This window comes from Carcharhinus amblyrhynchos, chromosome 21 (genome assembly GCF_965287045.1).
Source record: "Carcharhinus amblyrhynchos chromosome 21, sCarAmb.v2.hapA, whole genome shotgun sequence".
Taxonomy (NCBI): Eukaryota; Metazoa; Chordata; class Chondrichthyes; order Carcharhiniformes; family Carcharhinidae; genus Carcharhinus; species Carcharhinus amblyrhynchos.
In genome coordinates this window covers 37,934,081-37,960,946 of record NC_137344.1, presented here as the reverse complement: position 1 = coordinate 37,960,946, position 26,866 = coordinate 37,934,081, and the positions used below count along the sequence as shown (strand labels likewise).

Genomic DNA, 26,866 nt, shown 5'->3' with positions numbered 1-26,866 from the left:
ACGTGAGATCACCATCCGCCAGGTACACGGTACGTACTCTTGCAACTCGGCCAACATTGTTTATATGATACGCTGCAGGAAAGGATGTCCTGACGCATGGTTCGTTGGTGAGACTTTTCAGACGATAAGACAATGGATGGATGAATGAACACCGCTCGATAATCACCAGGCAAGAGTGTTCTTTTTCCTGTTGGGGAACACCAGCAGTCACGGGCATTTGGCCTCTGGTCTTGCGTAAGCGTTCTCCAAGGCGGCCTTCACGGCACACGACAACGCAGAGTTGCTGAGCAGCGACTGATAGCCAAGTTCTGTACACATGAGGATGGCCTCAACCGGGATCTTGGGTTCATGTCACACTATCTGTGACCCCCACAACTTGACTGGGCTTGCAAAATCTCACCTAACTGTCCTGGCTGGAGACAATACATATCTTTTTAACCTGTGCTTAACCCTGTCTCCGCTCACATTGTTTGTACCTTGATGACTTGATTATCTGTAAAGACTGGCATTCCAACCATTCTATAAATTGAGTTTGTGTCTTTTATATGCCCTGTTTGTGAACAGAACTCCCACTTATCTGACGAAGGGGCAGTGCTCCGAAAGCTAGTGGCTTTTGCTACCAAATAAACCTGTTGGACTTTAACCTGTTGTGAGACTTCTTGCTGTGTTTACCCCAGTCCATTGCCGGCATCTCCACATCATGATACATGTACCATGTTTCCCAGATCTCTGTGTTATTTAATTACAAGATAATTCCAGCCATCATAGGGTATTGTCTTAATGGAGCAATATTCTTAAAAGCACAGTGAGTTTTTTTTAAAAAAGCTCAGATTTTTCATAAAACTATTGTCACTCCAGGGATCAGGTAACATCCTTGGAGGTTTTTCAAGGGAAATACCTTCACAATAGACTGCCACATGTCAACAGATGAAGTGTATAAAGGAATGGTAAAGGGAGAAAGAGTGATCTTTGCTTCTAAACAGTCAACAAAGTAACTTCACAAAAAAAGCACTGAACATGAAGATGAAAGAGGCAAGTTTAATTGTTCAGACTTGTACTGTAACTATATTGCTTAAGGCTTTTCATGTCCCTGGAATTGATGGGACTCTTCCAGGTAACCCAGCAAATGTGTATCTGAAATTTTGGACCAGGGATGTATAACCACATGATGATATCATGCATATCTGGAAATTTAAGATATGTTTGTTTGTTTATTTGTCTTGCTTGGATGTACTATCTTGTATGAATACCCGATTTTTCTTTCTTTGCAAGGTTGATGATTCCCAGAGTGGATCTCACACAACCTTTCTGTTGTTAATTGCTAAAAGTTGACCAGAACTTAAGTTGATGCTGTTTATCTGATTGGTGTACCCAACTTAATCCAGTCTTCTTCTTTTGAAAAGACTCTGTAGATAATGAGAGGCTTGCTGTGCATCAATATTTTTTCAATAGTTTTCAAGTTTTTTCTATCTGGGGCGCACACAATGAATGTATTCCAAGGAATCCTTTGCAAAGATTGATGTACTCAAGGGACCTCCTGTCCTAATGTCCAAAGCACTATATAAAAACAATTCTAGCTTTGTGGGAAAAATAACTTTTTCATTAGGAATAGTGTGCTAGAAAAATCAGTAAACCAGGATGTATGATCAAAGACTGACAGAAATCTGTTGGCTTTGCTGGCCAGTTGGGATCCTTTCCCTGGTTTAATTTTGAAAGCCGAGAGTGTATGCATCGTGATGCCTTGTCGCGTCCTGTAATGCTAGGAATGAGTAAAATTATTTTTCTGTTCGATCTTGAAAGGTTTAAATTCCTTGACTTCTTTATGTATCTTTTTAAAGCTCCTTTATTTCCCAGCCCAGAGATATGAGGAATACAAATGAAAACTTCAGAGCTCACCACAGAACTGGGTGTCTTCTATTTCTTCCTCCTACCCTTGCAATGTCCTGATGATAGAACCAAAATAGTTAATCAGAAGAACTGAAACATGTCATATACGATTCACTGCAGAAATCTTCTTTGTATTTATTTGCAAAAGACTCTTAGTATCTTAATTCAGCACTGTCCTTCCGATGAAGAAACAGTTCTAAAATCACCGTGGACAAAAATGTGAATGTGGCCCTTAATCTTGCATTTAATTTTAAACAGAATATTCGGTACTTTGTACTTTTTATAGTGCTCGTTGCTGCTGCTGCTATACAAAGCTAGCATTTCCCTTTTACTAAATATAATAAAATATCCAAAGAGGAGAAGTATTCTCATGGGATTGTGATTAACATGAACATTAACAGAAACCTGCAAATCATTTGCAGTGAAATTGGTATCTTTATGACAACAACACGGGGCCAGTTAGCTCAGTTGGCTAACGTGATTCAGAATAATTCTGGCATTAGATATCGGACCTGCCCCCTAGTCCCCTCTGAGCGAGAGGCAATGCAAACCACCACCGACAAAAAAAACTGCCAATAGAACAGCTCATGATGATGTAATGAACTAACAGGCCTGTCTTTGGCTAGAGCATATATAAATCAATGAATTTCAGTAGTCCTTAAATCTCCATTCCATGCCATCTCTCTCAAGTCATATCCATCCCCTATTCCACATCTTCCCTCCCATTGCTAAATTAGAACAAATAATCCAATAATTTGAATTGAGCAATGTACAAGTAAAATTACCAAGTTGAAGTTTAGTGCTTAAAGTGGCATGCATAATTTCAATTAACGTATTGTATTCTTTTCAAATGTCTATTATAATAGCCAAGTAGCCAGGTTTGTTTTTAGTTTTGTAAGTCTAAGGCTTGGGATGCGGCATTAAACACACATCAAGCAGGAATAGAATAAAAAAAACAGGGTTGTGGGACGAAGCACAACTGCTCTTTCAGAAAACCAGCACAGTCACTTTGGGACAAATGGCCTCCTTCTGTGCTGTAAGATTTTATGGTTTACCAAATATTACTGAGCAAACAAAACTCGGCAGCTTGTTTGCTAAAATGTCTTGAATGTGACGAATGAATGATGAACAGCTGTGTACTCTTCTTTGTAAGTCCTATCTTTTAATATTATGCAGTTATTTAACAGGACATAGAAATACCACAAAAATGTAGCTTGTATTTCTGGGAAAGGGTGAGGAAATTGAATAATACTAAAGGGAGCATCTGTACTGATGCACATCCAGATGTCAAAGTGACTTTGGGTTTCAAATTGGGCAGATACTTCTGTCAATATCCAAAACTTTGTTTATAAAATGGACTAACTTCCAGTTATAGCAGAAAATAAAAAAAAATCAAATGCAGATTTTTATACAAGTCAGACATTTTAACCACAAACATGAGTACTGCAAAAATAAATCACACTTTTAAGAAGCATTTAATGCAAATGCAAACTACCTGTTTCTTAAAGTCTTGTAACAAAATGTAAAGTGTAGTTCAAAGTTCAGTTATTGGTTTCAAGACAGGCAAAGAAAGATCTATGATGAGTTGGAAATCTGCAGGTAACATAAATAAATGAATAAAAGCTTATAACCATTTTTCAAGTTTGATTTCTCAACTGGCCTAATAAAAATTATTTGTGCTTGTGTTATTGAGAGTGCCAAGCATAGAAGGATGCTTATGATATTTCCTGCTGACCAGAAATCAAACCATGTGTGCCAATTTACTGCCTCCCATTCCATCCTCTTCCATGGCTGTTGGTTTCCTACTGGGGTATGGCCTCACAGGCTTTGAGTTTATGGACCTATTAGCTATATAACGTTGACAGTAAGCATCAATAGGCTATTCAAGCACTGGGGTGGGTGGGGGCTACAGAGCCTGACCCTGTTCTTGCTTTCACACTTCCAACACAAATGAGAACTCTGATTTTTTTTACCTCCCTAAACCAAAGAGTTCCTAAATTTTGTTCTCAGTCGAAATCTTATAGTAGTGCTTCATGTTTCACGTTATCAAATAGCCTGTTTAAACCATTTGTGATCAATGGATATGGGCTTAAAATATTTTACCACAAATGTTTTGTTTATGGCATGTCTGTAGAGGGATGACTACATTAAAAAAAAGAAACAATTCAATCATTGCAAAAGCTATCCACCACATTTGGCCAGATGGCAACAAAAACATGGACAAGAATGCAGACAACCTAATCTTAAGACAGTTGCTGTAAAGTACACTTCTGTATTGTTAGATCAAAGCAGAAAACGTCCTGTAAAATCAAATTGTATTTATATTGCTGTCAGTGTATCAGCCTGGGCTTGGAGATTAGGGGCTATTACTGAGTCAGCAGGTTGTAGGTTCAAGTCCTACTGCAGAAACATGAGCATATCTTTCAGGCTGACACTACACTATTGTACTGAGTATGTGCTGCACTGTCAAGAGCTAATGTCTTTTAGATAAGAAGTAGCCTCAGTGGACATAAAAGATCCCATGACACCATTTTGAACAAGAAGTGCAGGAGTTTTTCCTTGTTATGATCAATATTTCTATTTTGACCAGTGTCACAAAAACAGATTATCTGATTATTGCTGTTTTCGGACGTTGGTTGTTGAGATTTCAACATTGCAACTGTAACACTTCAAAAATACTTAATTGACTGCAAAGCGTTCCACAGAGAGCAGTGAGATAATGACTAGATGATGTGGGGGTTTTTAAGAATGTTGATCGAGCCACGGCTGACATATTAGCACAGCCAGTTCTCAACCAGCCGATCCTAACAACTGACTGCAAGCCCAAATATAAGCATGATAGATTCAGTAGAGTTGGTGACTGAGAAGATCTAGCTTTGAAAATATTTCTGTTTCAAATCTTGGATTCTGGTAAGTTAACCTTTAAGTTGCAGTGACCAGTGGTTCTGGCATGGTTCAGAAGTTGTGTAAAAGCAGCATTTCTGGTTTTACAGATTTATTCCAAACTGTAAACAGTTTATTCCTCTGAAATTCATACACCATTCTGTGAGCTGGCTTCAGAATTTTCCGTTCTATCCAACCTCCACCCCTCTAGTCCTATTACTGTCCTTTCAAAACAAAGCATTTTCAATCAGATAAAGATTACAGAATGGTTTATTTCCCAATTGTCAGACTAACAGATGGTTTTTAAAACGGAAATGATCTGAAACAGACTTTGGCCCGTTGAAACTGTTAACAGTATTTTACTGTGGCTCCTAACTCCATATCACTAAAGTGTCCCAATGTTTACGTACACAGGACAATGTATTTTGCATGTGGCAACTGCTTTTATTAAATACTTAATATTTAAAACAAGTCACAGCTTTTCTCCTGACTTTCTGATCTCTGCTGAATTGCTTGGAGAGATGTCAAAGGGAGGCATCCTTGTAAGAGGGAGCAATCACACTGAGGGATAAGCCCTTTCCTCAGGAATGCAAATAAAGAAAAGAAAACAATCTGAATAATGGGGAGCTGAAAGAAAGTTTCTTTAAATGGCAAATTAAATAATTGAAAAAGGAAAATTACAATTAACATTTTCAACATTGAGGATGTAATGGCATTTATATTCCGGATTTACAAACTAACAAGTCATTCCATTTGTTCATTTTTTTTAAGCCTGTGTCAGGTTGTGCTCTTGTTAATATTTTTTGCAAGGCTGCCATTGTAGTAATAGTCATATTAGTCAATGATGACTAAATAGTCTTTGTAAATATACTTTAGTAATTACAGTGCTGTCACATGGTAAGTTAATCACATGCTAACTCAGCTGTCAAAATGCTTGTATTCTTTAGTTTTGCTCATGTTTGGTAATGACAACCAAAATGAGGATTTTTAGACCTACATTACATTTATACATTTATATTGTATTTAACAGCGTCAAAGAGATTGTAATGCAGTCAGTACATTCCCTTTTATACTGCCTCCTGTGGTCTTCATACTTGGATTTGGTTGACAGCTTATTATTTTTTCCTATTATAGGGCAGAAGTAACAACATGAAGATGTAATGTTTAGAATTTGGTAACAACGTGCGTGGTATTGAAAATGATTACATTTAAGTCTTTGTATTGCTTGTGCAGCTGGTGGTCACATGCATTTTGTCCTGTTTGTCCAGCAGCAATGTGACATTAATAATTCACCTATGGGGTTTTTTGGTGTTTTTAATTAAAATCTTTCATCTTTTAACATTGTTTTCTAAGTTTGCAGATGTCGTTGAGCTCCATTGTTCTAATTACTCCTTTCCATTATGTACAATGAGGACTTTGTTGTAATCGAACGTGTGTATCCTCAGCAATATGTATCGCAACATTGATTTAATATTGACTCACTGTTTCCTTCCCAAAATTGAGAATGCACTTTTTTTTCTTGATACGCAGATTCTTGCCTGATTCCATTCCTAGCTATCCAGTCACAGCAAGAAAATTAGTATGGGGACTTAAGTACCTGATCCTGCAAAATTACCTTTGGAGTTACCCAAAGATCCATTGGTCGTCTTTCTACTTCTCAGCCACGTGCTGCCCCTCAACATAATCATCTGGAATGACATTAGGTTTGTTTGGAGTGCAAAAAAATGAAGGTTATGCCAAACCTTTATAAATCATTGCTTTGGCTACAGCTAGCATATTGTCCAGTTTGGGCTATTCTTCGCTGTATAGCAAATTCAAGAAAAGCACAAGGAACAGCCGTACTTGCTGTAGATGGCTTTTTCAACCTTGTGGAAGTCTTTTACTGTCAACTGCAAAGGCTTATGGAGTATTCCTAAATTTGGCTGTCTTCAGAACATTGTCACTGTCCTCCACCTACCTCACGATGACATGCAAGCAGTGATGTACACCACAAACCCTATCTCAGTGAAAAATAGGGTTAAGCAAAGTTGTCAACTCTCTTCTCCATTTTCCTCATTGTAATGCTGCTCCTCACCTCCAGTAAATTATGTACAGGCATGGAGATAATTTACAGAACAGACAGAAAACTGTTCAGTCCACACTGCTTTTAATCCAACCTCTGAGTTGGAGCTTCAGTATGCAGATGGTACTTGTGAATGTTTGCAAGCTAACGTCCCAGGCTAGTCAGGCCGACCCCTGCCAACTATGGCAAGGTCTGCAAGATATAATAGGCTACAAGATGAGTGTGTAAAATCGCTGGTTCCAATGCACCCCTCCCTGATAGCTCAATGCATTCTACACCCATTTTGAGCAAAAGGTTAGTGAGAGCATGCCCTCCATCCTGGAAGCCCCTGATGAACCTGTATCTGGGGTCACCATTGCAGATGTCAGAGCAGTTTTCTTGAAGGTCAACCCAGGGAAAGCAAGTGACCCGGATGGGGTACCCGGACGTGCAGTCAGATCCTGCGCAGATCAGCTGGTGGAGATATTCACAGACATCTTCAACCTCCCTTTACAACAATCTGAGGTCCCTATCTGATTCAAGAAGGCGACCATCATCCCGGTACCTAAGAAAATCCAAGCAGTGTGCCTTAATGACTATTGGCCGGAGGCTCTGACATCCATCATTATGAAGTGCTTTGAAAGGTTAGTCATGGCATGAATCAATTCCAGCCTCCCAGACTACTTGGATCTACTACTGTTTGCCTACTGCTGCAACAGGTCCACAGCAAATGCCATTTCCTTGGCTCTGCACTCAACCCTGGAACACCTAGATAACAAGGACACCTACGTCAGACTCCTATTAGAACATAGAACAGTACAGCACAGTGCACGCCCTTCGGCCCTCGATTTTGTGCTGAGCTATGTCCGAACCAAAGATCAAGCCATCCCACTGCTTGTCATTCTGGTGTGCTCCATGTACCTAGCCAATAACTGCTTGGAAGTTCCTGAAGTGTCTGACTCCACTATCACAGCAGGTAGTGCATTCCACATCCCAACCACTCTCTAAGTAAAGAACCTACCTCAGACATCCCTCCTATCTCCTATCATGAACCTTTTTATAGTTATGCCCCCTAGTAACAGCTACATCCACCTGAGGAAATAGTCTCTGATCATCCACTCTATCTATTCTCTTCATCAGCGAAGTCGCCTCATCCTCCTCTGCTCTAAAGAGAAAAGCCCCAGCTCCGTCAACCTTTCTTCAAAAGACCTACCCTCCAAACCAGGCAGCATCTTAGTAAATCTCCTCTGCACTCTCCGGTGCTTCCACATCCTCCTTATAGTAAGGTGACCAGAACTGCACACGGTATTCCAAATGTGGTCTCACCAAGGTTCTGTATAGTTGCAGCATAACCCCACAGCTCTTAAACGCAAACCCCCTATTAATAAACGCTAACACACTATAAGCCTTCACAGCTCTATCCACCTGAGTGGCAACCCTCAGAGATCTGTGGATATGAACCCCAAAATCTCTCTGTTCCTCCACATTCTTCAGAACCCTGCCATTGACCCTGTAATCCACATTCCAGTTTGTCCTACCAAAATGAATCAATTGACGAGCTCAACCTTCAACAATCTTCTCATCTCCAAACTCCCATGGCCTGGGCTTCAGCACCTCCCTCTGCCACTGGATCCTGAACTTTCTAACTCACAGACCACAATCAATGAAGACAGGCAGCAACAACAACAACACGTCCATCATCATCCTCAACACCAGTGCTGTGTTCTTAGCCCCCTGGTATACTCCTTATACACCTATGACTGTGCGGCCAAATTCCCCTCCAATTCGATTTTCAAGTTTGCTGACAACACCACCATTGTGGGTCGGATGTCAAACAATGACAATGATGTGGGTATGCCGGCGTTGGACTGGCGTAAACACAGTAAAAAGTCTGACAACACCAGGTGTTAGTCCAACCTATTTATTTGATAATATACTCACTAGCTTTCGGGGTTACCCCCTTCGTCAGGTGAATGGAGAGTTCTGGCCTCAGACAGAGCATATAAAGCACAGACAGTTTAGAGATTACTGATTAAATTACTGATTACTGATTACTGATTTTGATCAGTAATCTCTAAACTGTCTGTGCTTTATATGCTCTGTCTGAGGCCAGAACTCTCCATTCACCTGACGAAGGGGGTAACCCCGAAAGCTAGTGAGTATATTATCAAATAAATAGGTTGGACTAAAACCTGGTGTTGTTAGACTTAAACAATGACAAGGCAGACTACAGGAATGAGATAGAGAATCTGGTGAACTGGTACAGCAACAAAAATCTCCCCCTCGATGTCGCCAAAATGAAGGAGATTGCCATTGACTTCAGGAAGCGTAAAGAAGAACATGCCCCTGTCTACATTAATGGGGACGAAGTAGAAAGGGTTGAGAGCTTCATGGTTTTAGGTATCCAGATCACCAACAACCTGTCCTGCGCCGCCCCCCGCCACCACACACACACACACACACACACAAACAATGCGGTCACTATAATTAAGAAAACCGACCAATGCCTCGACTTGGAAAACTAAGGAAATTTCGCATGTTAGCTACGACTCTTCAACTTCTACAGATGCACCGTAGAAAGCATTCTTTTTGGTTGTATAACAGTTTGGTATGGTTCCTGCTCTGCCCAATCCATCACGCAAACCAGCCTCCGATCCATTGACTCTGTCTACACTTCCCGCTGCTCGCCAGTGTAATTAAGGACCCCATGCACCTCAGACATTCTCTCTTCCACCTTCTTCCTTAGCTTCTCCCCTGCTGCTGTCAAACTTCTGAATGGACTTGCCTTGCATTTAAGTTGATCTTTCTCTGCACCCTAACTATGGCTGTAACACCACATTCTGCACTCTCTTGTTTCCTTCTCTATGAACGGTATGTTTTGTCTGTATAGCACGCAAGAAACAATACTTTTCACCTGTATGATAATACAAGTGACAAATCAAAGAAATTGAGCGCTAGGCAATTGTCAACTCTTCAAAGCAGATGAAAAAAATGAGCTTTTCAGTAAAGATGCAGAAAACTAAAGACCTCTTTCAACCAGCTCCCAGAGCAAAACATCTCCCATTGATTACAATTAACTGTGAAATCCTAGAAAATGTGAATCATTCTCCATACCTTGGGAGCTTCCTCTCAATCATGACAAACCAAGCTGACAAGATTCATCTTCACCTCCAATGTCCAGCTCAGCCTTTGGGCCAGTTGAGGAAAAGAGTATTGCAAATGAGATCTGAAACCCACGACTAAGGTCATGGTTTACTGGGAAAGTCTGCCCATACTCCTGTAAGTTTTAAATGATCAACAACAAGCACCTCAAAGCACTGGAGAAGTACCATCAGCAGTGCCTTCGCAAGATCCTCCTAATCTGGTAATGAGAAAGGTAGTCAAACGTCAGCATCCTCTCGCAAGGTAACTTGCCCTGCGTGGAAGCAGTAATCACGCAAAACCAGCTCCACTGGAAGGACGTGTCATTTGTATGCTTGACACCAGACTCCTGAAGCAACTGCTCTGCTCAGAAATTTGTTGTGCAGGAAGCTTGCAGGAGAACAATAAAAACACTTCACCCATGAAGAGGTCAAACATTCCTGCCAACCCATGGGAGACACTGGTTGATGACCAAGCAAAATGGAAAAGATTCCTTCAGAAAGATACCAAACACGTCAAGAGACTTTACTGGGAATGTGCAGAGAAGAGGGAGGCACAAAGCTCCCAACAATCCATCTACCCATCCTCAAGTAACAAGTGTTTGCAGGTTGTGTATTGGACGTATCAGCCACCTCAGAATCCATTACACGGGACTAGAAGCAAGTCACTCTCGATCTTGAAGGACTGCTAAAGAAGGTTATCCAATTCAATTCTGGGTACCTTTGTTGAGAAAGAATATCAGATCCTTGGAAAGGGTGTGGTGATTTGCTTGAATTAGATTTGGGGTGAGTGACTTCATTTGTTTGGAGAAGCTATAACTATAGGAAAGAAGACTAGGAATAGAATAAAAGTTATTTTTTAATAACCTTAAAATTGAGGGGTTTTGATTTGATAAATAAAGGGAAACTGTTCCCACTGGCACACAATTCAGTAACCAGAGGATACAGAATTATTATTATAATTGGCCAAAGCACCAGAGAGGAGACCAGATACATATGAACTAGGATTCACTGGCTGAAAGAGCATTAGAAGCAAATTCATTAGCTTTGAAAGGAGAATTTGATAATATTTGAAGGAGAAAGATTTGTAGGCCTACGCAAAATAATGGGAATAATTGGGTTGCTCTTTCAAGAGCCAGCATGGAAACAATGAATGGCCACATCCTGAGCTATAAGCTTCTATGATTCTAAGTAACGTGAGGTTTGTATATGTACACTTAAAAGCAATCCTTATTTTGAGATAATGCAAGACCACATCATTTATTATCGTACATTTAAGAACAGAAGTATTACATTCTCTTTTGTCAACATATCCTGTCATTCATAACATGATGTTTTTCTTGCAGACAGTGCTGTTCTTTGTGCTCCTCGGAAGAATTAGTTTCCGCAAAGCAAATGAGGGTGGAAATTATTGCGCTAAGCTGGAGAGATGTTATTTTCCAGAACAGAGGAGCAAAGTACATACCGTATTTCTAATATTTCATTGCTCCTCTGATTTTCTGCTACAGTTAATCCTTTTGTCAGTAGCGCAGCTAACTTGAGTTTGGGGAGAAAAGATCCACTTGATAAATGCATGCTTAATCATTGAGGCAAATGCAGACTTTTGAATGAGTTTGACTGTAACTATTGGTGAAAAATTACACAACGTAAATTAGCATATATTCAAGCAACATGGTGTGATGTAATTATAAATCTTTACTAATGTCCTGGGAAACGGAAGGGTTTGAATCAAAGTATTATTTGTTGAGATTCTGTCACACAGCAGGGGGGCACTAGAAAAATAGTACAAGCCAAAATTGCACATGTATTTTAAGTCCTTTGAAGTTGCTAAAGCGAGAGTTACACTGTTAAAGCTTGGATATTTTGCATGCAGGCCATGTAGTCAGTATGTGAGAATTTATGGTGATTTCATTGCATTTTAATAGTTCTTTTATTTTTGTTGTATGTGACTAGTTAGAGAAAAATTTAGGACCCCTAAGCATGTCATGTAGTTGTCTTTTTGTCAGTGAAACAAAAGGCAAGAAAGCTGTATTTCCATAGGAGTTTTGTCTTTGTACTTGGAGACTGAGAAGACTCAAATTCCAAAGGCATTACACGAGCAGCTTTAATGAATTAATGTCTGGTTTTTAAACAACAGATGTGACGTGAGCTTTATAAGCTTCCTATTGATTGGTGCTTTCAATCTCTTTTGTGTTTGTTCCAGGAGGCACAAGAGAGCCTCTTTAGACAAAAACTGTTGTTCATGGTGGGCTTTGAAGGAGTAGGATAGTCATGGGAGCTTTTTTCCCCTTCGAAGTGTATCCCCTACAGAAGACAACTTTATCATCGATTTGGTGATCTTTGGGGAGGGGCCCCTTTCCCTGCCAGGCTCTTTTGGAAAAATCCCTTACTTGAAATGGCCCAGTGCCGTTGCAGTACAAACAGTGGCAGCTGCAACATCGAGCTAGCCTAAATAGCTAGAGCTGCATAAAACTGAGAAACTTCATTGCAAGCTGGGAATTCAAATTTCACAGCTTGTGCATTATTCCCTAGCTATTTGCTTGGGTTGCTCAAGGATCCATTCTGGGTGTACTCTGTAATTGATGCAATCAGAATTTGCTGAGTTGAGATGCTTGACAAAGTTGCATTTTAGCTTAAATGTCAGACAACAGTGACTACACTTTAAAAGTTCATGGAGTGTAAAGTTTTGGAACGTCAAAAGTTTAAGATTGTTTGTCCCTATAAATAGCTTACTTCTAATTTGTATGTTCATAGATTGGTTTGAACAAAAGTGACACTCCTGCATTTACCATTTTCAAGGGGAAAATGGTTATGTCCTTATGATGGAGGTGACTGCGTTTGGAATAGGAGTTTGGAGTACATAAAAAAAAGGGCTTTAAATTTTAGTTTGCTGATCTGTATGTATGGTTTTAACACTACTTTTTGTTCCTTCTGTTGAGAGTGTTTTGGAGTTTATTTCGCTTCTGGCCCCTTTTCTCTTCATCTCCCTGACCACCACGCAATTAGAAAGCGGAGTGCAGTTTGATTGTTTATTGTTAATGACAAACTTGAGTTGGAAATTCACAGCCCAATTTGCAGTAATAGATGCTCAACAACAAAGCTGTGCACCATGAATGAACCCTCATAATTACCTTACTCTGAAAAAAGGACAAGGCACTAGCAGAGGCAGTGCCAAAACAATTTACAAGAATGAAGAGATTGCAGCCATTGGGAAGGATTTAACAAGCTGGGTCTTTTTGTTTCTGTAGAAATGACAACATTTTTGGGCTGGTCTGAGAGGTTTTTAAAATTATGAATGGATTGGATCGGTAAAGCTGGAGAGGACTTAGGAGGAGGAGGAGCAGGCCATTCAGTCCTTCAAATCACCTCTGCCGTTTGACAAGATCATGGCTGTGGTCTCAATTTCACTTTCCTATCTGTCCCTTTAACCTTTTGACTCCTTTTTTGGGACAGTCCAAAATTAGGAGCCATAAATAACATAGAAAGTAATTACTGATGAATGCAATTGGGAAATATCATTTCTTTACTCAGGTGAATAGAATATGACAGGAAGTCAGATTGTTGAGGCAAATAGCCAGGATGCTTTCAAAATTAAACCAAATGAGTATGTGAGAAAAATGTGTTGAAAGGTTAATGAGGCACCTGGATTGAAAGGCGACTTGCATCTAAGTACTGCATACTGGTTGGTTGGATTGAATGACCTGTTACTAGTGCATTCTGTTAATGTTAATGCCACCACCTCATCTCCTTGTAATCCTGGTTATTTTCACTTTGACCTCCAGGATACTGGCTCAAACAGTAGTATTTTTACTACAGTCCCAGTTGAGTTCTGTTGATTCAGCATGTATTAGAGATTGATCCTCAGACTAATTTGAGCGTAAATCTAATTCAATGTTAGGTCTTCCCAGCAGCTGGGTTTAGAGAATTTGATATTTTACTATAGCTGTTGCAGCTATGTAGGATCTAAAGATCAGGAACTGATATCACTGAGGATTCATCTGCAGTGGATATCCAATAATAAAAGCAGCAATAATGCTGTGGATCATTCCATTTTTAGACTTTGGTTCTGTGTATATTGTTGTAGATCATAAGGTCGCCACTCTACCTTAAGCTCAGACAAGCACTCATTAATGTAGTACACCGATTTTAAACTTCTGGCTTGAAAAGCACAGACACCTTAACCATATTTGAGCTGAACTTGTATGGCTGAAAAGACAGACGCTTGCAAGCTCCTACTCTCGTGTTAATTTCCCATTTTCAATATCGTTATGTTTTGAGTGCCTATTTGTATTCTTATGATTGCGAATAAGAATGCAAGCATTCGTTTCTTTAAGAAATTCAAATTATTCTGGGTAGAAAGTCTCAAAATAGCGTACGTTATTAATAGAAGTATAGTACTGGATACAATTTGTAAATCAATCACATCTGTACATTACTCAAGAATCAGTGTCACAAGTGAAGAAAGTTGGCTATCAGTCTGAACACCCCAGCATAACCTAATTTTATTGGATAATTTAATTAAGAACGGGGCAAGTAGGAGTTTTGGGGTAAAATATTCTCATAATCACAGAATTGTTATTTTGAAATTGCATTTAGAGCTGAAATGTAGTATTAGAAAACTAATGCAAATCGTATCTGTATTCGGGAGACTGGTTCTTCGAACCTTAAGTTTCAATTGTTCCATATTAGAATTGACATACAGGGAGTTAAATTGTGAATGTAAACAAGGTATCCTCCCCTTTGGAAATTTTACCATGTCTGTTATAAGAGCTCAATTTTAAGAATGATATGATAGATAACTAATAGAAATAAAGAAGAGAGTCCAAGGCAATGAATCCCTTTAATTGTAAGCATATTTGGTGGCAAACTGCAGAGATTTTCAGTTCCCAAATATAGATTACATGCACAGAGGGAAATTAGGCCAAATCTCTAAAGGCTGAGATAGTCTTACTTGTTTGCCTTTTAAAATGTCAGTTATCAGTGAAGGTTTTATTCTGGCAGCTGCTATTCCAGTATAAAACTAAGTAATTCTCTTGACAAATTATGAACATTACAAAACCAGTTTCCATCAACTTTAAGAATTTTAACTATAAAACTCCAACTTGATTGGAGATTTATAAATGTTTAATAAAAACCTGTGGTTTATTTACCCAGTTGGTCCAGTTTGTATTGAGTATTAGTGTCAAGAATAAAAATCCTAGTGCCCCACTGGTTTTGATGGCAAATATTGTAGACTAGGGATATCCATGCCAAATACAATCATTTGGAGGAGATAAAGCAAAGGTTCATTAGATTGGTTCCTGGGATAAGAGGGTCGTCTATAATGAGAAGCGGTTGAGTAATTTGGGTCTATAATTATCTGGAATTCAGGAGAATTGGAGCTGATCTCATTGAAACATTCTGAAGGGGCTGTACAGGGTGGATGCTGCAAGATTGTTACACCCTGACTGGCGAAACTAGAGCACGGTCTCAGGATAAGGGGACTGGGATGAGAAGAAACTTCCTCATTAAAGAAGTATTGTGAATCGTTGGGATTTTCTACTCCACAAGGCTGTGGATGTTCTACCAATAAATATATTCACGGCTGCAAGAAGCTGAAGTGCAATCTTGATCATATTGGAAGGTGGAGCAGATTGACGGGCAGTTTAGTCTACTCTTGCTCTTCCTGTTTATGTTCTTAGGAGAACACATCCCAAGCATCTAATATTGTTTATGGCTATGGATGAGAACAAAAATCACAAAATTAGTTTGTTTGCCATTCTAATTGCGAATTGAGAGCATTTGTAATAATCAAAGTTAGCTCCTAATAGGCTTGGTTCATGTTAAAAATTCCTGTGATACTTTTGCCAGTATGTAGAGAGAGATTTTGATTTATTTCCTATCACTTTTCAGAAATGTCTCATTTAAGTGAACAGTTGTCACTGAATCCATAAACATGTAGCATTTCATTGTTCATTTGACAATGAACAATGCAACACTTGCTATGTTCTGCAGTACCCTTGTCAACCGAGGTTGCATACAAATTTAGTAGGGGAGCCGTAAGTCTAAACTCACTACACGAAAGAGGCCTTCGTTGTTGAGGGAAGCATGTTGGCTTGCAAGATGAGAACTCTGAGTGGTGATACAAATCTGCAATGTCCATCTGAACCACTGGCACAGTCACAACCTCATCTAAATAATAGCATCTTCACAAGTCTCAGAGTCTAGATTATATGTTGAATCTCTGGTGTGAGATTTATAAATTCTTGAGTCTGAAAAGAATGCTATCAACTGTGCTGAGCTAAAATTGAGGAGCTGCCCACTCATCTAAGTGGCATTTCCTGTTTCTTTTTCCCAACACTCTGGGCTCTGTCTCTGGGTTGAGAGGCCCAGCCTCGTTCCAGAACTTCTATGCAAGTTAGATTGCTACATTTACTGCTGAAGACTGAGTGCTGTATTGTGTAGTGTTTCTTGCTGAGATGTAAAACCTAGGTTTTATTTGTCTGATAAAGGCAATACTCCAAGAGGAAGGAAATCTTCCACTATCCCAGCCATGATTAATCATTTATCCCATCTTGCTGAGTCTAGATTGGCTGCTAAGTTCATACTCACAATAAACGACTACACTTGAAAATTAAGCTTTGAGTTGTGAAGCTTTTTTCATGCCATGTGGCTGTGGGAAAGTTTTGTATAACTCGTATTTTCCCCTGAATATACTTGGTTGCTTAAATTGGGTAAGTACGTAGTAGTGCATTTTCCTTTTTAGCTTAATGGCACTCAAGTTATTTTTTAGATAACAACATTTTAGGGATTTTCACAATAACTTCATTGCAGTGTTAATGTAAGCCTGCTTATGACACTAATAAATAAACTACAATCTAGAACCTTCAGTATGATGCAAAATGGGTCCTGCCAGAATCTTTTGATACTTGTAAACTTGATGGCAACTGTTGTCCAATCTGTCATTCCACTCTCCTAAGTGTAGAATATACTGACAATCTTTTTCTGCTCCCTAGCTATGACTAACACAAATTCTGCATTTTCTCCTTTCTTTCTCTATGTGCAGTATGCTTTGTCTGTATAGCACGCAAAAACCAATACTTCTCACTGTGTATATTAATACATGTGACAACAAATCAATGCATAGGTTGAACAGCGTTTCATTTTATCTCTTTGTCCTTTCCTTTGATATAACCATTGCATTATTAATGGCAATCGGTACTGTTCTTTGTCAAAACTAATTTAGTGGACCTGGTCCACATGGTATGCCTGACTAACCTCATCAGTCACTTGGCATCAGTAAAGTTAAATCAAGTGACATAGTCTTTCTCTTCAGAGATTGGATCTACAGTCAGTTTGCAGTCTTGGGTCTAATAGCAATTTTGTGGCATTTCCAATGAGGGGAAATATTTTCACACGTTGATGTGCAAAGAACGGTTGAGATTTAATATCTAACAAGTGCAAAATACTAGCAGATAATTGGAACACTTTTTTCAGTAGATCGCTCAGACTTCTGAGCCTCGAACCCAACAATGCATATCATCTCACTTTATACACGGTTGGCAGTCCATCCATGGAGAATGTCAAGAATAACGATTTCACTTCCGAGAATACGTTAACTTAATAACGTAGATAATGTATTGAAATAACAAATACCACGAAATGTGCTTAACGGTTTCACCTTTTGAGTTCAGTGACGAGCCATTGACGTATCAATGTAATTACAGTTTGTGAGTAACTCCTAGGTATCTGTAGAAAATGAGTGGTGTTGAATTTGTTTAATACAATTTTAATTTTGCTATGTATTTGTCCATATTGAATGTTGTGCATTAGTATGTTTTGAATTCTTATGGTGAGTTTAAAAATAAAAGTTGCATAGCAGAATGTCAATCTGTTAATACGCACAATTTTAATTTTTCACTGAACCTCAACACAGAAGATTTAGCACCAAGTCATAGGAAAGCATTTAACATTAGGCTCTGAGCCTTTTCTTGTTTGATACAGCTGGGAGGGTGGTAGAGGCAAGTTGCCTCATCTCCTTTTAAAAAGTACCTGGATGAGCTCTTGGCATGTCGTAACATTCAAGGCCAAGGGCCAAATGCTGGTAGATGGGATTAAGTGGGAGTTCAGATGCTTCTTGCATGTCGGTGCAGACGTGATGGGCTGAAGGGCCTCCTCCGCACTACGATTCCACGAACTGTTCATCCGTTCTTAGTTGGAAGAGGTTTTAATTGTTTTGAATAGTTTAAAGGAAGAAAGACTTGCATTTATATAACACTGTTCACAACAAGTAGTAAAATGCTTTACAGTCAGTAGAATACTTCTGAAGTGCATTCATGGTTGTAAGAAACACGGAAACCAATTTGTGCACAGCAAGTTCCGACAAGCATCAATGTAATAATGACCAAATACTGTTTTTTGTGGTGTTGATTGAAGGATAACGTCTCTATTCACTCTTCGATTCATCAAAGATGAGTAAGTGTTATAAGATCTGTTACATCCAACTGAGAATGAAGATATCAAGTGAGGCCTTGATTTAACATCTCATCGTTAAAACAGCACCTCCAAAAGCACAGCACTCCCTTGCACATTAAGAATTTATTGCAGCAATCTTTATGGGCTTCAAAGTTATGTTTGCTTTGTGAATGATTCAGCAGGTCTTAATTTATCAGCCAGAATTTGGCGAGTTATAACTAGTTATGTTTTAACCTGGAGTTTAGCGATGAAATAGTTACTGCCTGAAGTTGAGATTTTGGAATGTAGCGCAGATATTTTTGCTTTCGGCAGTCAGAGTTTGTTTCAATGTTCACAGATTTTTTAAGACAGTAAGAGAAGGCACCTTCCCCGCCCAACATCCAAGTTCATTTAAGTTCAAACTTGTTCATGCTTATTCATTGGACTTTTTATGAAGTGATGCACTGTATATAATCTCAGTATAATTTTGGGGGAAAGAACAGCACTTTCTATCCTTGTCATTTGTGGTGTAGTTTCATACCATCTTAAGTGTCAGCCCTGACTCAGCTATAGCACTCTCATCTGAGTCAGAAAATTGAGGGTTCAAGTCCCAATCCAGAAAATTGAACGTGTAATCTAGGTTGGCGCTTCAGTGTAGTATCGAGGAAGTGCTGCATTTTCAGAAATGCTCCCTTTTGGATAAGATGCAAAATCATGTCTTTCGTTCATTGTGCCTTCTAATTTTTTTTGTGGCATGGTAATTCAATAGGGCCAAATGTTGTATGCAGCCTGCATAGAGACTTTTGGATTGCTGCATGTCCCACACAACTTAAAGGGAGCATTGACTCCTTCTGCACCTTCAGATGGACTAATTACACAGTCTGAAGAGCTGGGGAGTTAACATTTATCAATAAGCCAACAACTGTAGCAATTCATCTGGTTATTTCATTGGTTTTTGGAGCTTTACTATGCACAATTTCCCACTTTATGAAAATGACCACACTTCAAAAGTACTTTGGTTGCAAAGTTCTTTATAATGTTGTAAAGCTGTGAAAGGTGTCATATAGATGGTAGTTATTTCTCTTCATCTCATTGTTGTCTGTTTTCCTATTTCTCTATTTCCCTTGCTCTCTCTCCATCACATTCTTTTTTCCTTCTGTACATTTGCTGGCAGTACAGTAGTAGGTTAAAGTAAATTGCTTCATTCAGCACCAGATGTGGTAATGCACAGTTTGCTTGCTACATTGTGACTTCTACTCTCCATCAGTTGAAAATTCTTATCACACAAAGGAAGACCAGCGGGTCCTGAGAGGTCTCTATGACCGCTGGTTATATAATCCTTCATAAGGTCCACTGAAATAAACTGTTACCAGTTCAATGCTGAATGTGCATGAATGCTCAGAGTATGATGAAAACTATGTTAGAAATGTTTTTCTGTGGTCAGGTCATGGCTCTTTAGGAAGCAGTGCACCATTAGTAGAAGCCACAACAGAATTTGTGACAAAACCATCCTGTGGTTGGGGGAACTTAAATGACCCAGCCTGATTTCTTCTTCTCTCCATCCCCCACCCTTGGGCTTTAAGAATCTATTCCTTTATGAAGCTTGTGTTGGAAAAAACCACACACATTTCATCATAGCAACAGTACCTAATTATTTTATTCTAATAGATTTTTAAAATACTCCTCTTCAGGCACAAGAAATTTACAAGTAGTAAATTACCCACCACGCCCTTCCTGTCCACTGAAAGCTGAGTGCCATTTTTATTTTTATTTTGCTTTCTATACCTGGCTTTTGCTGCTTGTCTTTACGATAATGCAGCCAAGATTTGACATTTGGAGATTAAATTGCCATTCCTACTTCCTGATGCAACTTGTCAGTCCCCTGACACATTGCACAGTTCAACAATGAAGTTTGCTTAAAAATCAGTAAGCAGTGAAATGTGTATCCTCAGGCTGCTGTAAACTTGTATAATACTGAACAACATTTCAGGTCATGCTTATAGTTATTGGTGCTTGTGTTCACACATTTACAGAAAAATAATTCTAATGGTTGTATGACAGTTGAATTTTCAGTTTGCTCACAATATACTTTAGACTTGGGTGATAAGTAGCAAGTGACATAAGCATCACAAGCCAGACAATAACCATCTGCAATTAGAGATTCTAACTATTGTCCTATGATGCTTAACAGCATACTATTGGTCACTGACTGGAAAATTAACTGGATCAGCCTAATTGATTTGCACCCCTCCACCACCTTAAACATTCACTTTCGCCAGCATTGGCGTACCACGTGCATTACAGCAATTTGTCAAGTTTCCTTTGAAAACATGTCTTTATCATATGATATCAACCACTTAAGGCAGCAGATGCCTGGGAACCACTATCTACAAGTAGCCCTCCCAAGGCAATATATCGTGCACTACAGAGCCTGCAGGTGCTCCCTACCATCATCTTCTCAAGGGCACTTACAGATGGACAACAAATGCTGGACTTGCCAGAAATGCTCACGTCCCATGAAATTATACGTTTTGCTGCACAATCCAAGCTTTGATGCATACATATAGAAATCCTTGAATGACACTAGTGGTCAAATTAATAAATGCTAATATCTATCTTCCCAAGAGCAACTCTTTACCTGGCATTGTATCTGAACTGAGTACTTCAAGCCTGACTGAAAGTCAAGCCGTAAATCAGGCTAACTTCCAGGTGGAGATCCTGACAAAAGGAAACGTGCATACAAATGGTAAGTGCCAGGTTGCCCAAATCCCAATGGGAAACTTGCAACAAGCTGCCACAATGGTTTGCAATTTGTATATTATGAAGTCAAGGTAAATAATTCTCAGACTACTTGTGATGATTTTAAATATTAAAGTTAAACATTTAAAAAGAAAATAACATTTGAAGCACAAGAATGCCATTACGTAGTTAACAGTACTTCTACAAACACTTCCTAAAATATTCTGGCTTAAATAAACTCAAAGCTGAATCTTCTTTTGATGGTAGCATTTCTAATAATTTATAATCTGTAGAAAGTTCCAGCAATATTACCACATAATGCTCTGCTGCTTTCGGGGAAAACTGACACAGGCTTTTTCCCCTCTATGGGTGGAGGCAAGACTGGCTTTGAGCCTGGTTTCAGCATGCACTAGCGAGATCTCACAGCCACACAACAGATTTCAGTCTCACTTTTAAAATTTCTTTCCCTTTGATCTTCCATTGTATTGTTTCTACAGTCCTTTACAAGTTCCTATTCCTAGAATTGATCAGACTTTTAAAAATTACTTTATGGCTACTTTAGTTATAAAGTGAACATAATATTTTACATCTCTCATTTGCCATCTCCCAATTGTAAATGTTTCCTTTGAAATCCAACAGTCAATTTTAAAATCATTTCTCGTATCTGCCTAACGCAAATTACTGGTTACGGTGATTAGTTGGCCCCCTGTTCATTACCGTTTCAACCACTTGTCTTCACACCTCCCATATTGTTGCTTTGACCTTTTGTGGTCTATCTCTGGTTGAATCAAACTAGTCACATCTATATTCTTGCACACAATCTTGTTTCCCAGTATATGACAATATGAGAATGATATTGCAGAAAATATTAAGCACTTTTAATTTTCCTTACAATAGCATGGAGGCGAAACTCTGCAGCGTGTGGGCAGGTTTCCTGTTTGAAGCTGCTTTCCTGCCAATGCAGTCATTGTGTTCAGACCCTTCCACACAAGCTCTACCACTTTCCAGAACAGATGGATTGCATTCTTGGTTTCATGTCTGAGTCCCAGATGAGCCTCTAATTGCATGTCTGCTCTATCACCAAGGTTTCACCTCCTAACATCTGTACCCCTACAAAACCTCCCTGGCCTCTGCACTGCTCCAGTTTGGGGCTTGTTTACCTTACGTGAATCAGCCCTCCCTTGGTGACTCCAGAATTGCTTTCTAGACCTCTGTCTCTTTACAACTGGTCTTAAAATATATCTCTTTGACCAAGCTTTTAGTTGTCTATCCTAAAATTACCTTGCATTGTATGGTGTTAAATTTTGTTTGTTGACACTCCTGTGAAGCACCAAGGAATGCTTTACTCTATTAAAGGTGCTGTAACACTACATTCTGCACACTCTCCTTCTCTATATACGGTATGCTTTGTCCATATAGCACACAAGATACAATTCTTCTCTGCATACTAATACATATGACAATTAATACAAAAAAAAATTATTACTCCTTTTAGCTAAAAGGTGGTGGTGGGAGGAGTATATGGTGGGGCAAACAGAACATGAAAGAGGAGGTAGTAAAGTTTTTATGACAGAACTGGTCATCTAAAGGTGAGGCATAACCTCACCTTTTTTTGTTTTTTTTTAAATCCTGCAACAAAATTTAAATTTGTTTAATTGTGCCCAAATGCTGGTGAACTATGATTTTGTTTGTCTTCTGTACGTCATGAATTCAGAATCTGAATTTGTGGTCAAGTGCTTTCATTTAAAAGATGCTTTTCAAGTGTTTGCCCCTCAAACAACATTCTTAAAATGTTTTTGGTATTTCAAAATTCAAGCTAACTGCCAATTCAACAGTTTCATGATTTGTTTTTTAGAAGTTGAGTTCTATTAAAATATCGGTACAGGAGGTGTTGATTTCAGAATGTGACTATGATAAAGGTAACAGCAGTTTCAGTAAAACTCCTACATTGCTGTGCAAGTGTGGCTGTGTTCTGTGATTTTTTTTGATCCACAGTACTATTTGGGTCTTGGTATCCGTGTGAATTGAAATGCTTAAACACAACCTCAGAGTTAATTCCTCACTTTAGGCAGAATGCCAAACAACCATGGAAAACAGCACCAGCTGATCAACATGGGGGATAGGGCCAGCCAACAACATGGGTGTGATTACTTGATATTGTTTATGTTACAGTCCGTACGTTGTACATAGCCCTGCTGGGGAATGCTCAGAGAGACTGTTTATTCACAGTATCATCTATAAATAGTCCTTTGCAATTGAAAGTGGCACTTAATGTTTATGGTTCCTACAAAGGGAATGTGTGTGAAATCCATTTGTTGACAGTCATATTTTGACTTTTAAATGTGTTTCATTTTAACATTTCCCTTATTATGAAATGCAGCAGTGTAGACTAATAACATTGTTATACTGTTGTTGAATATCTACTTGCTGTTTTTCTTCTGTGAAATAAAAGCAAATTGACCTTTTTTGAGCATTTACTTTTCATAAAATAATATTGCAGGTCAGTTTTAAAGTTGAAACCCTGCTAGTTTGTTAACTGTGCATAGTAGTGTTGCCTAACTCTTGCAGCAGCTGTTGCAGTAACTATCCAAGAGCTTGAGATTAGGACTTGTGCAAAATAAAGCATCAGACTATTTGGGTCCACAAAGATGGTTTCTGCAGATGTTCTCAGATTTTAAAGTCTACTTTGCGAAACTACCACCTGTAGTTTGTAGTTTGCATGCATTAAGGGTTGTGAATACTGGAAATAACTTGTTCAACAACTCCTCAACTAGAATCTGTAGCAGCAGCTGAGTACTCTGGTAAAATCCATGGGTGTACTGTCATTGATGGGAGAGCTGCAACAAGCAGAACAGATGAAAAACAACAAAATCTGCAATTCTGCTTGGTATTCAGATGAAGTTTTCAAAGCTTCACATCAAAATACCATGCACTCACCTTACAGATTTGGGAGGAATGAAGTACATCAGCATTGTTTGCAAGCTCCTCCTCCCTTTCATTGTCAATCATTTGATATGGTGATAACAACTTGTCCATAAAGCTCCATCGTGGTTATAGTCACGACGTCTTGATGTTGAGACGGAGAGCTGACAGAGGCAAAGAAAAGAAAGCAAATCTTGTACTCTTGTAATAGTCTAAAGATTAGGCACCTTCAGAAATGACTGGTCGTTGTACTGAGTAAGATATGAAAATAAAATGTATAAGTGGAAAAGGCAACCTTTAAAGCAAAAAAACAATAGCCAACTGAAATTTGTATTTGTCTTTTCCAGATGTACCTTCAGGTTTCCCAGCACAAACATTAAGATCTCATTTACCGCACTGTGCAGTGAAAAGAAAGAAAAACAAGAGGCTCCAGAATCTCCAGTGAGGCCAGTTCAACCACAAATCTCCCCTCTGAAGATAAACATTCCAGACAACATAGCTGATCTGATCAGTCCCCTCCCTTCTCCTACTGGAACAATTAGGTAAGAAGCTGGATAGTTTTTTCCGTGGGCCAAATTCTGCTATTACAATATAAATTGAAGATCAAGTTAGACAAAGTTGCTGAAACCTTAATTGAAAAGGATGGCTTTCAGATTTTGAAGATGAAAGGTTTGCAGGAGGGTGTTCCAACGAGCAGAGTGAGATGTAGATGATCAGCAACAGCATGTTTACCATGTGATAAGTTAAAGGTCGGATAATGGTAAAATGCAGCATTGCTAACCTTGGCCTTTTCGTGACCATCTTCTCAGAAATTGGATTCTTCGGATCTCTCTCTCAGCCTCTGATCATCTAACCTGTCTAGATTTAAACCAGTTTGATAACAACCTTGATGTCATATTTAACCCAAGATTAACTTCACGCCATCATGAAGGCTGCCTATTTGCAGTTCTGGAGTATTGCCCATCTTTGCCTGTCTCAGCTCACCTGTTCACGCGTGACTCTGTTACCTCTAGACCCAGCTATTCCAACGCAACCTTGGATGGTGTCTCACGTACCTTCGTAAGCCTGGGGCCGTCCAGAACTCTTCTCCCTGTGTCTTAACTTTCACCAAGTCCTGTTCATCTTTAATCTTTCCACTTGCTGACCTACATTAGTGCCTTATTAAGCAATGTCTTGGTTTATAAATTCTCATTCTTGTTTTCAAATTTTTCCATTGCCTTGTTTTTCCATATCTCTGTATTCTCCAAGTTCCATAATCCTCCAATGTTTTCACCCATCTAATTCAAACCTTCTGAAAATCCTGATTTTTGATTGTTCCGCTAATTGTGACCTCCCCTTGATTGATGAGGCTGCCAAGCTCTAGAATCCATTCCATGCACCCCTCTACTTTGCATTATTTCTTTAAGATAGTCCTTATCTCTTTGAGCAATCTTCTGTCAATCTGACCTAATATCTTCATGTGTAGTTCAGTGCTATGCTTTGTTTTGTAATGCTCCAGTGAAGTACCTATATAAGTTGTTGACTCTCTCCTTTATCAACAAGCCCGTGGCTTTCCTCTGCTCCACCTTTTGATACTCGTGTTGTAGCATAAGCTACTGGCTTTCAGAGTACCAGTGGCCTCATCCCACCCAACTCATTTGTTAGGACTTAACCATCTCCTCTTTCATCTCCTACCTCTCCCCAAGGTAGCCATCTCATCGATGGCTAGGTCATGCAATATCACTAAGATTCTCACTTTCTCACTTGAGGATTTTCTATCCACAACCACATTGAGGTAAACGTGAATTAATATCCTGAAACCTGGGAGAATCTAGCTTGCAGAAGATGATTCCTTCCCCTTTTCATTGAAACCTCTTTACCAGGCTGTAGGTTTTACATGGTGCCCTGCCCATAACACAGCAGCAATGTGGTTCTCATTGTCAAGTTCTACCTGTCAGGATTCTCCATTACTCCTCAGATACTTTTTCACCATTTAGTCACCTCAACCTCCAACCTTTCATCTAAATTCCTTGTCTGCTGCTTTTCTATGTCAAATTCTTGCTACCAAGCATTTTTGTTACCTCTCCTAACCCCCTTTTAAGGCTTCCTTTTTTCAGTGACAAATGTCATGCTATTGACCTCATCTTAGACTGTTCTCCCCTCGGCACATTTTATCCAAGTTATTTTCAAAGTGAGTGTTACTATAGATAAACATTTATTTTACTAAAACTTCATTTTGTAACTGATTTTTCTGGTTTTTTTGCTGTAGCATTTGACTCACCGAGACTGTTTGTTTGGTTTTATTCACAGTGCTGCAAACTCCTGTCCCTCCAGCCCAAGGGGTGCAGGTTCTTCTGGTTACCGGATAAGTCGTGGACTTCATCCTGACCTGCAAATAATATCTGACCATACACAGAACAATTCAGAGAATGACAAGGAAACATCAGATGGAGACAGCCCAAAAGTTAGTACCCAAAATGAAGTAATTGCTTTTAAAATCTGTTTGACCTATAAAAACGAGGAGAAAAGTAGATAATCAGAGTTGGCTGATATATATAATTTTATTCATCAGCAGATAGACCCTACATGAACACCTTTCATGCTTTGTTTTACATGTGAATGTAAATGTGAATTTTTGATTAAATGGTAAAGAGTAGCCATCTGTCCTACCAAAACCCTTACCTCATAATTCCCTGAAAGCCTCAGACATTTGCCTATTCCTGCCTTAAATTATTCAATGGTGGAGCATCTAACTTAGTGAACCTTCACTATACTGCTGCCAAAGAAGTATTTCCTTAATGGTTTTGCTGAAGAATATTTGAAGTTCTTCTCTTCTCCAGCC

General features: G+C 39.1%; 1 protein-coding gene across 3 annotated transcripts in view; it reads left to right on the top strand.

Annotated features, from left to right (window-relative positions):
• foxk2b (forkhead box K2b) overlaps positions 1-26,866 on the top strand; it is a 103,101-nt gene that overhangs the window by 40,040 nt on the left and 36,195 nt on the right. For all 3 annotated transcript variants that reach the window (XR_013889126.1, XR_013889125.1, XM_080209038.1), the window contains exons 2-3: positions 24,393-24,587; positions 26,335-26,488. Coding sequence is in view for 1 of the 3 variants with exons in the window: in XM_080209038.1 (XP_080065164.1) it covers positions 24,393-24,587; positions 26,335-26,488 (349 nt within the window). In the remaining 2 variants the exon portion in view is untranslated. The remainder of the gene's footprint in view (positions 1-24,392; positions 24,588-26,334; positions 26,489-26,866) is intronic.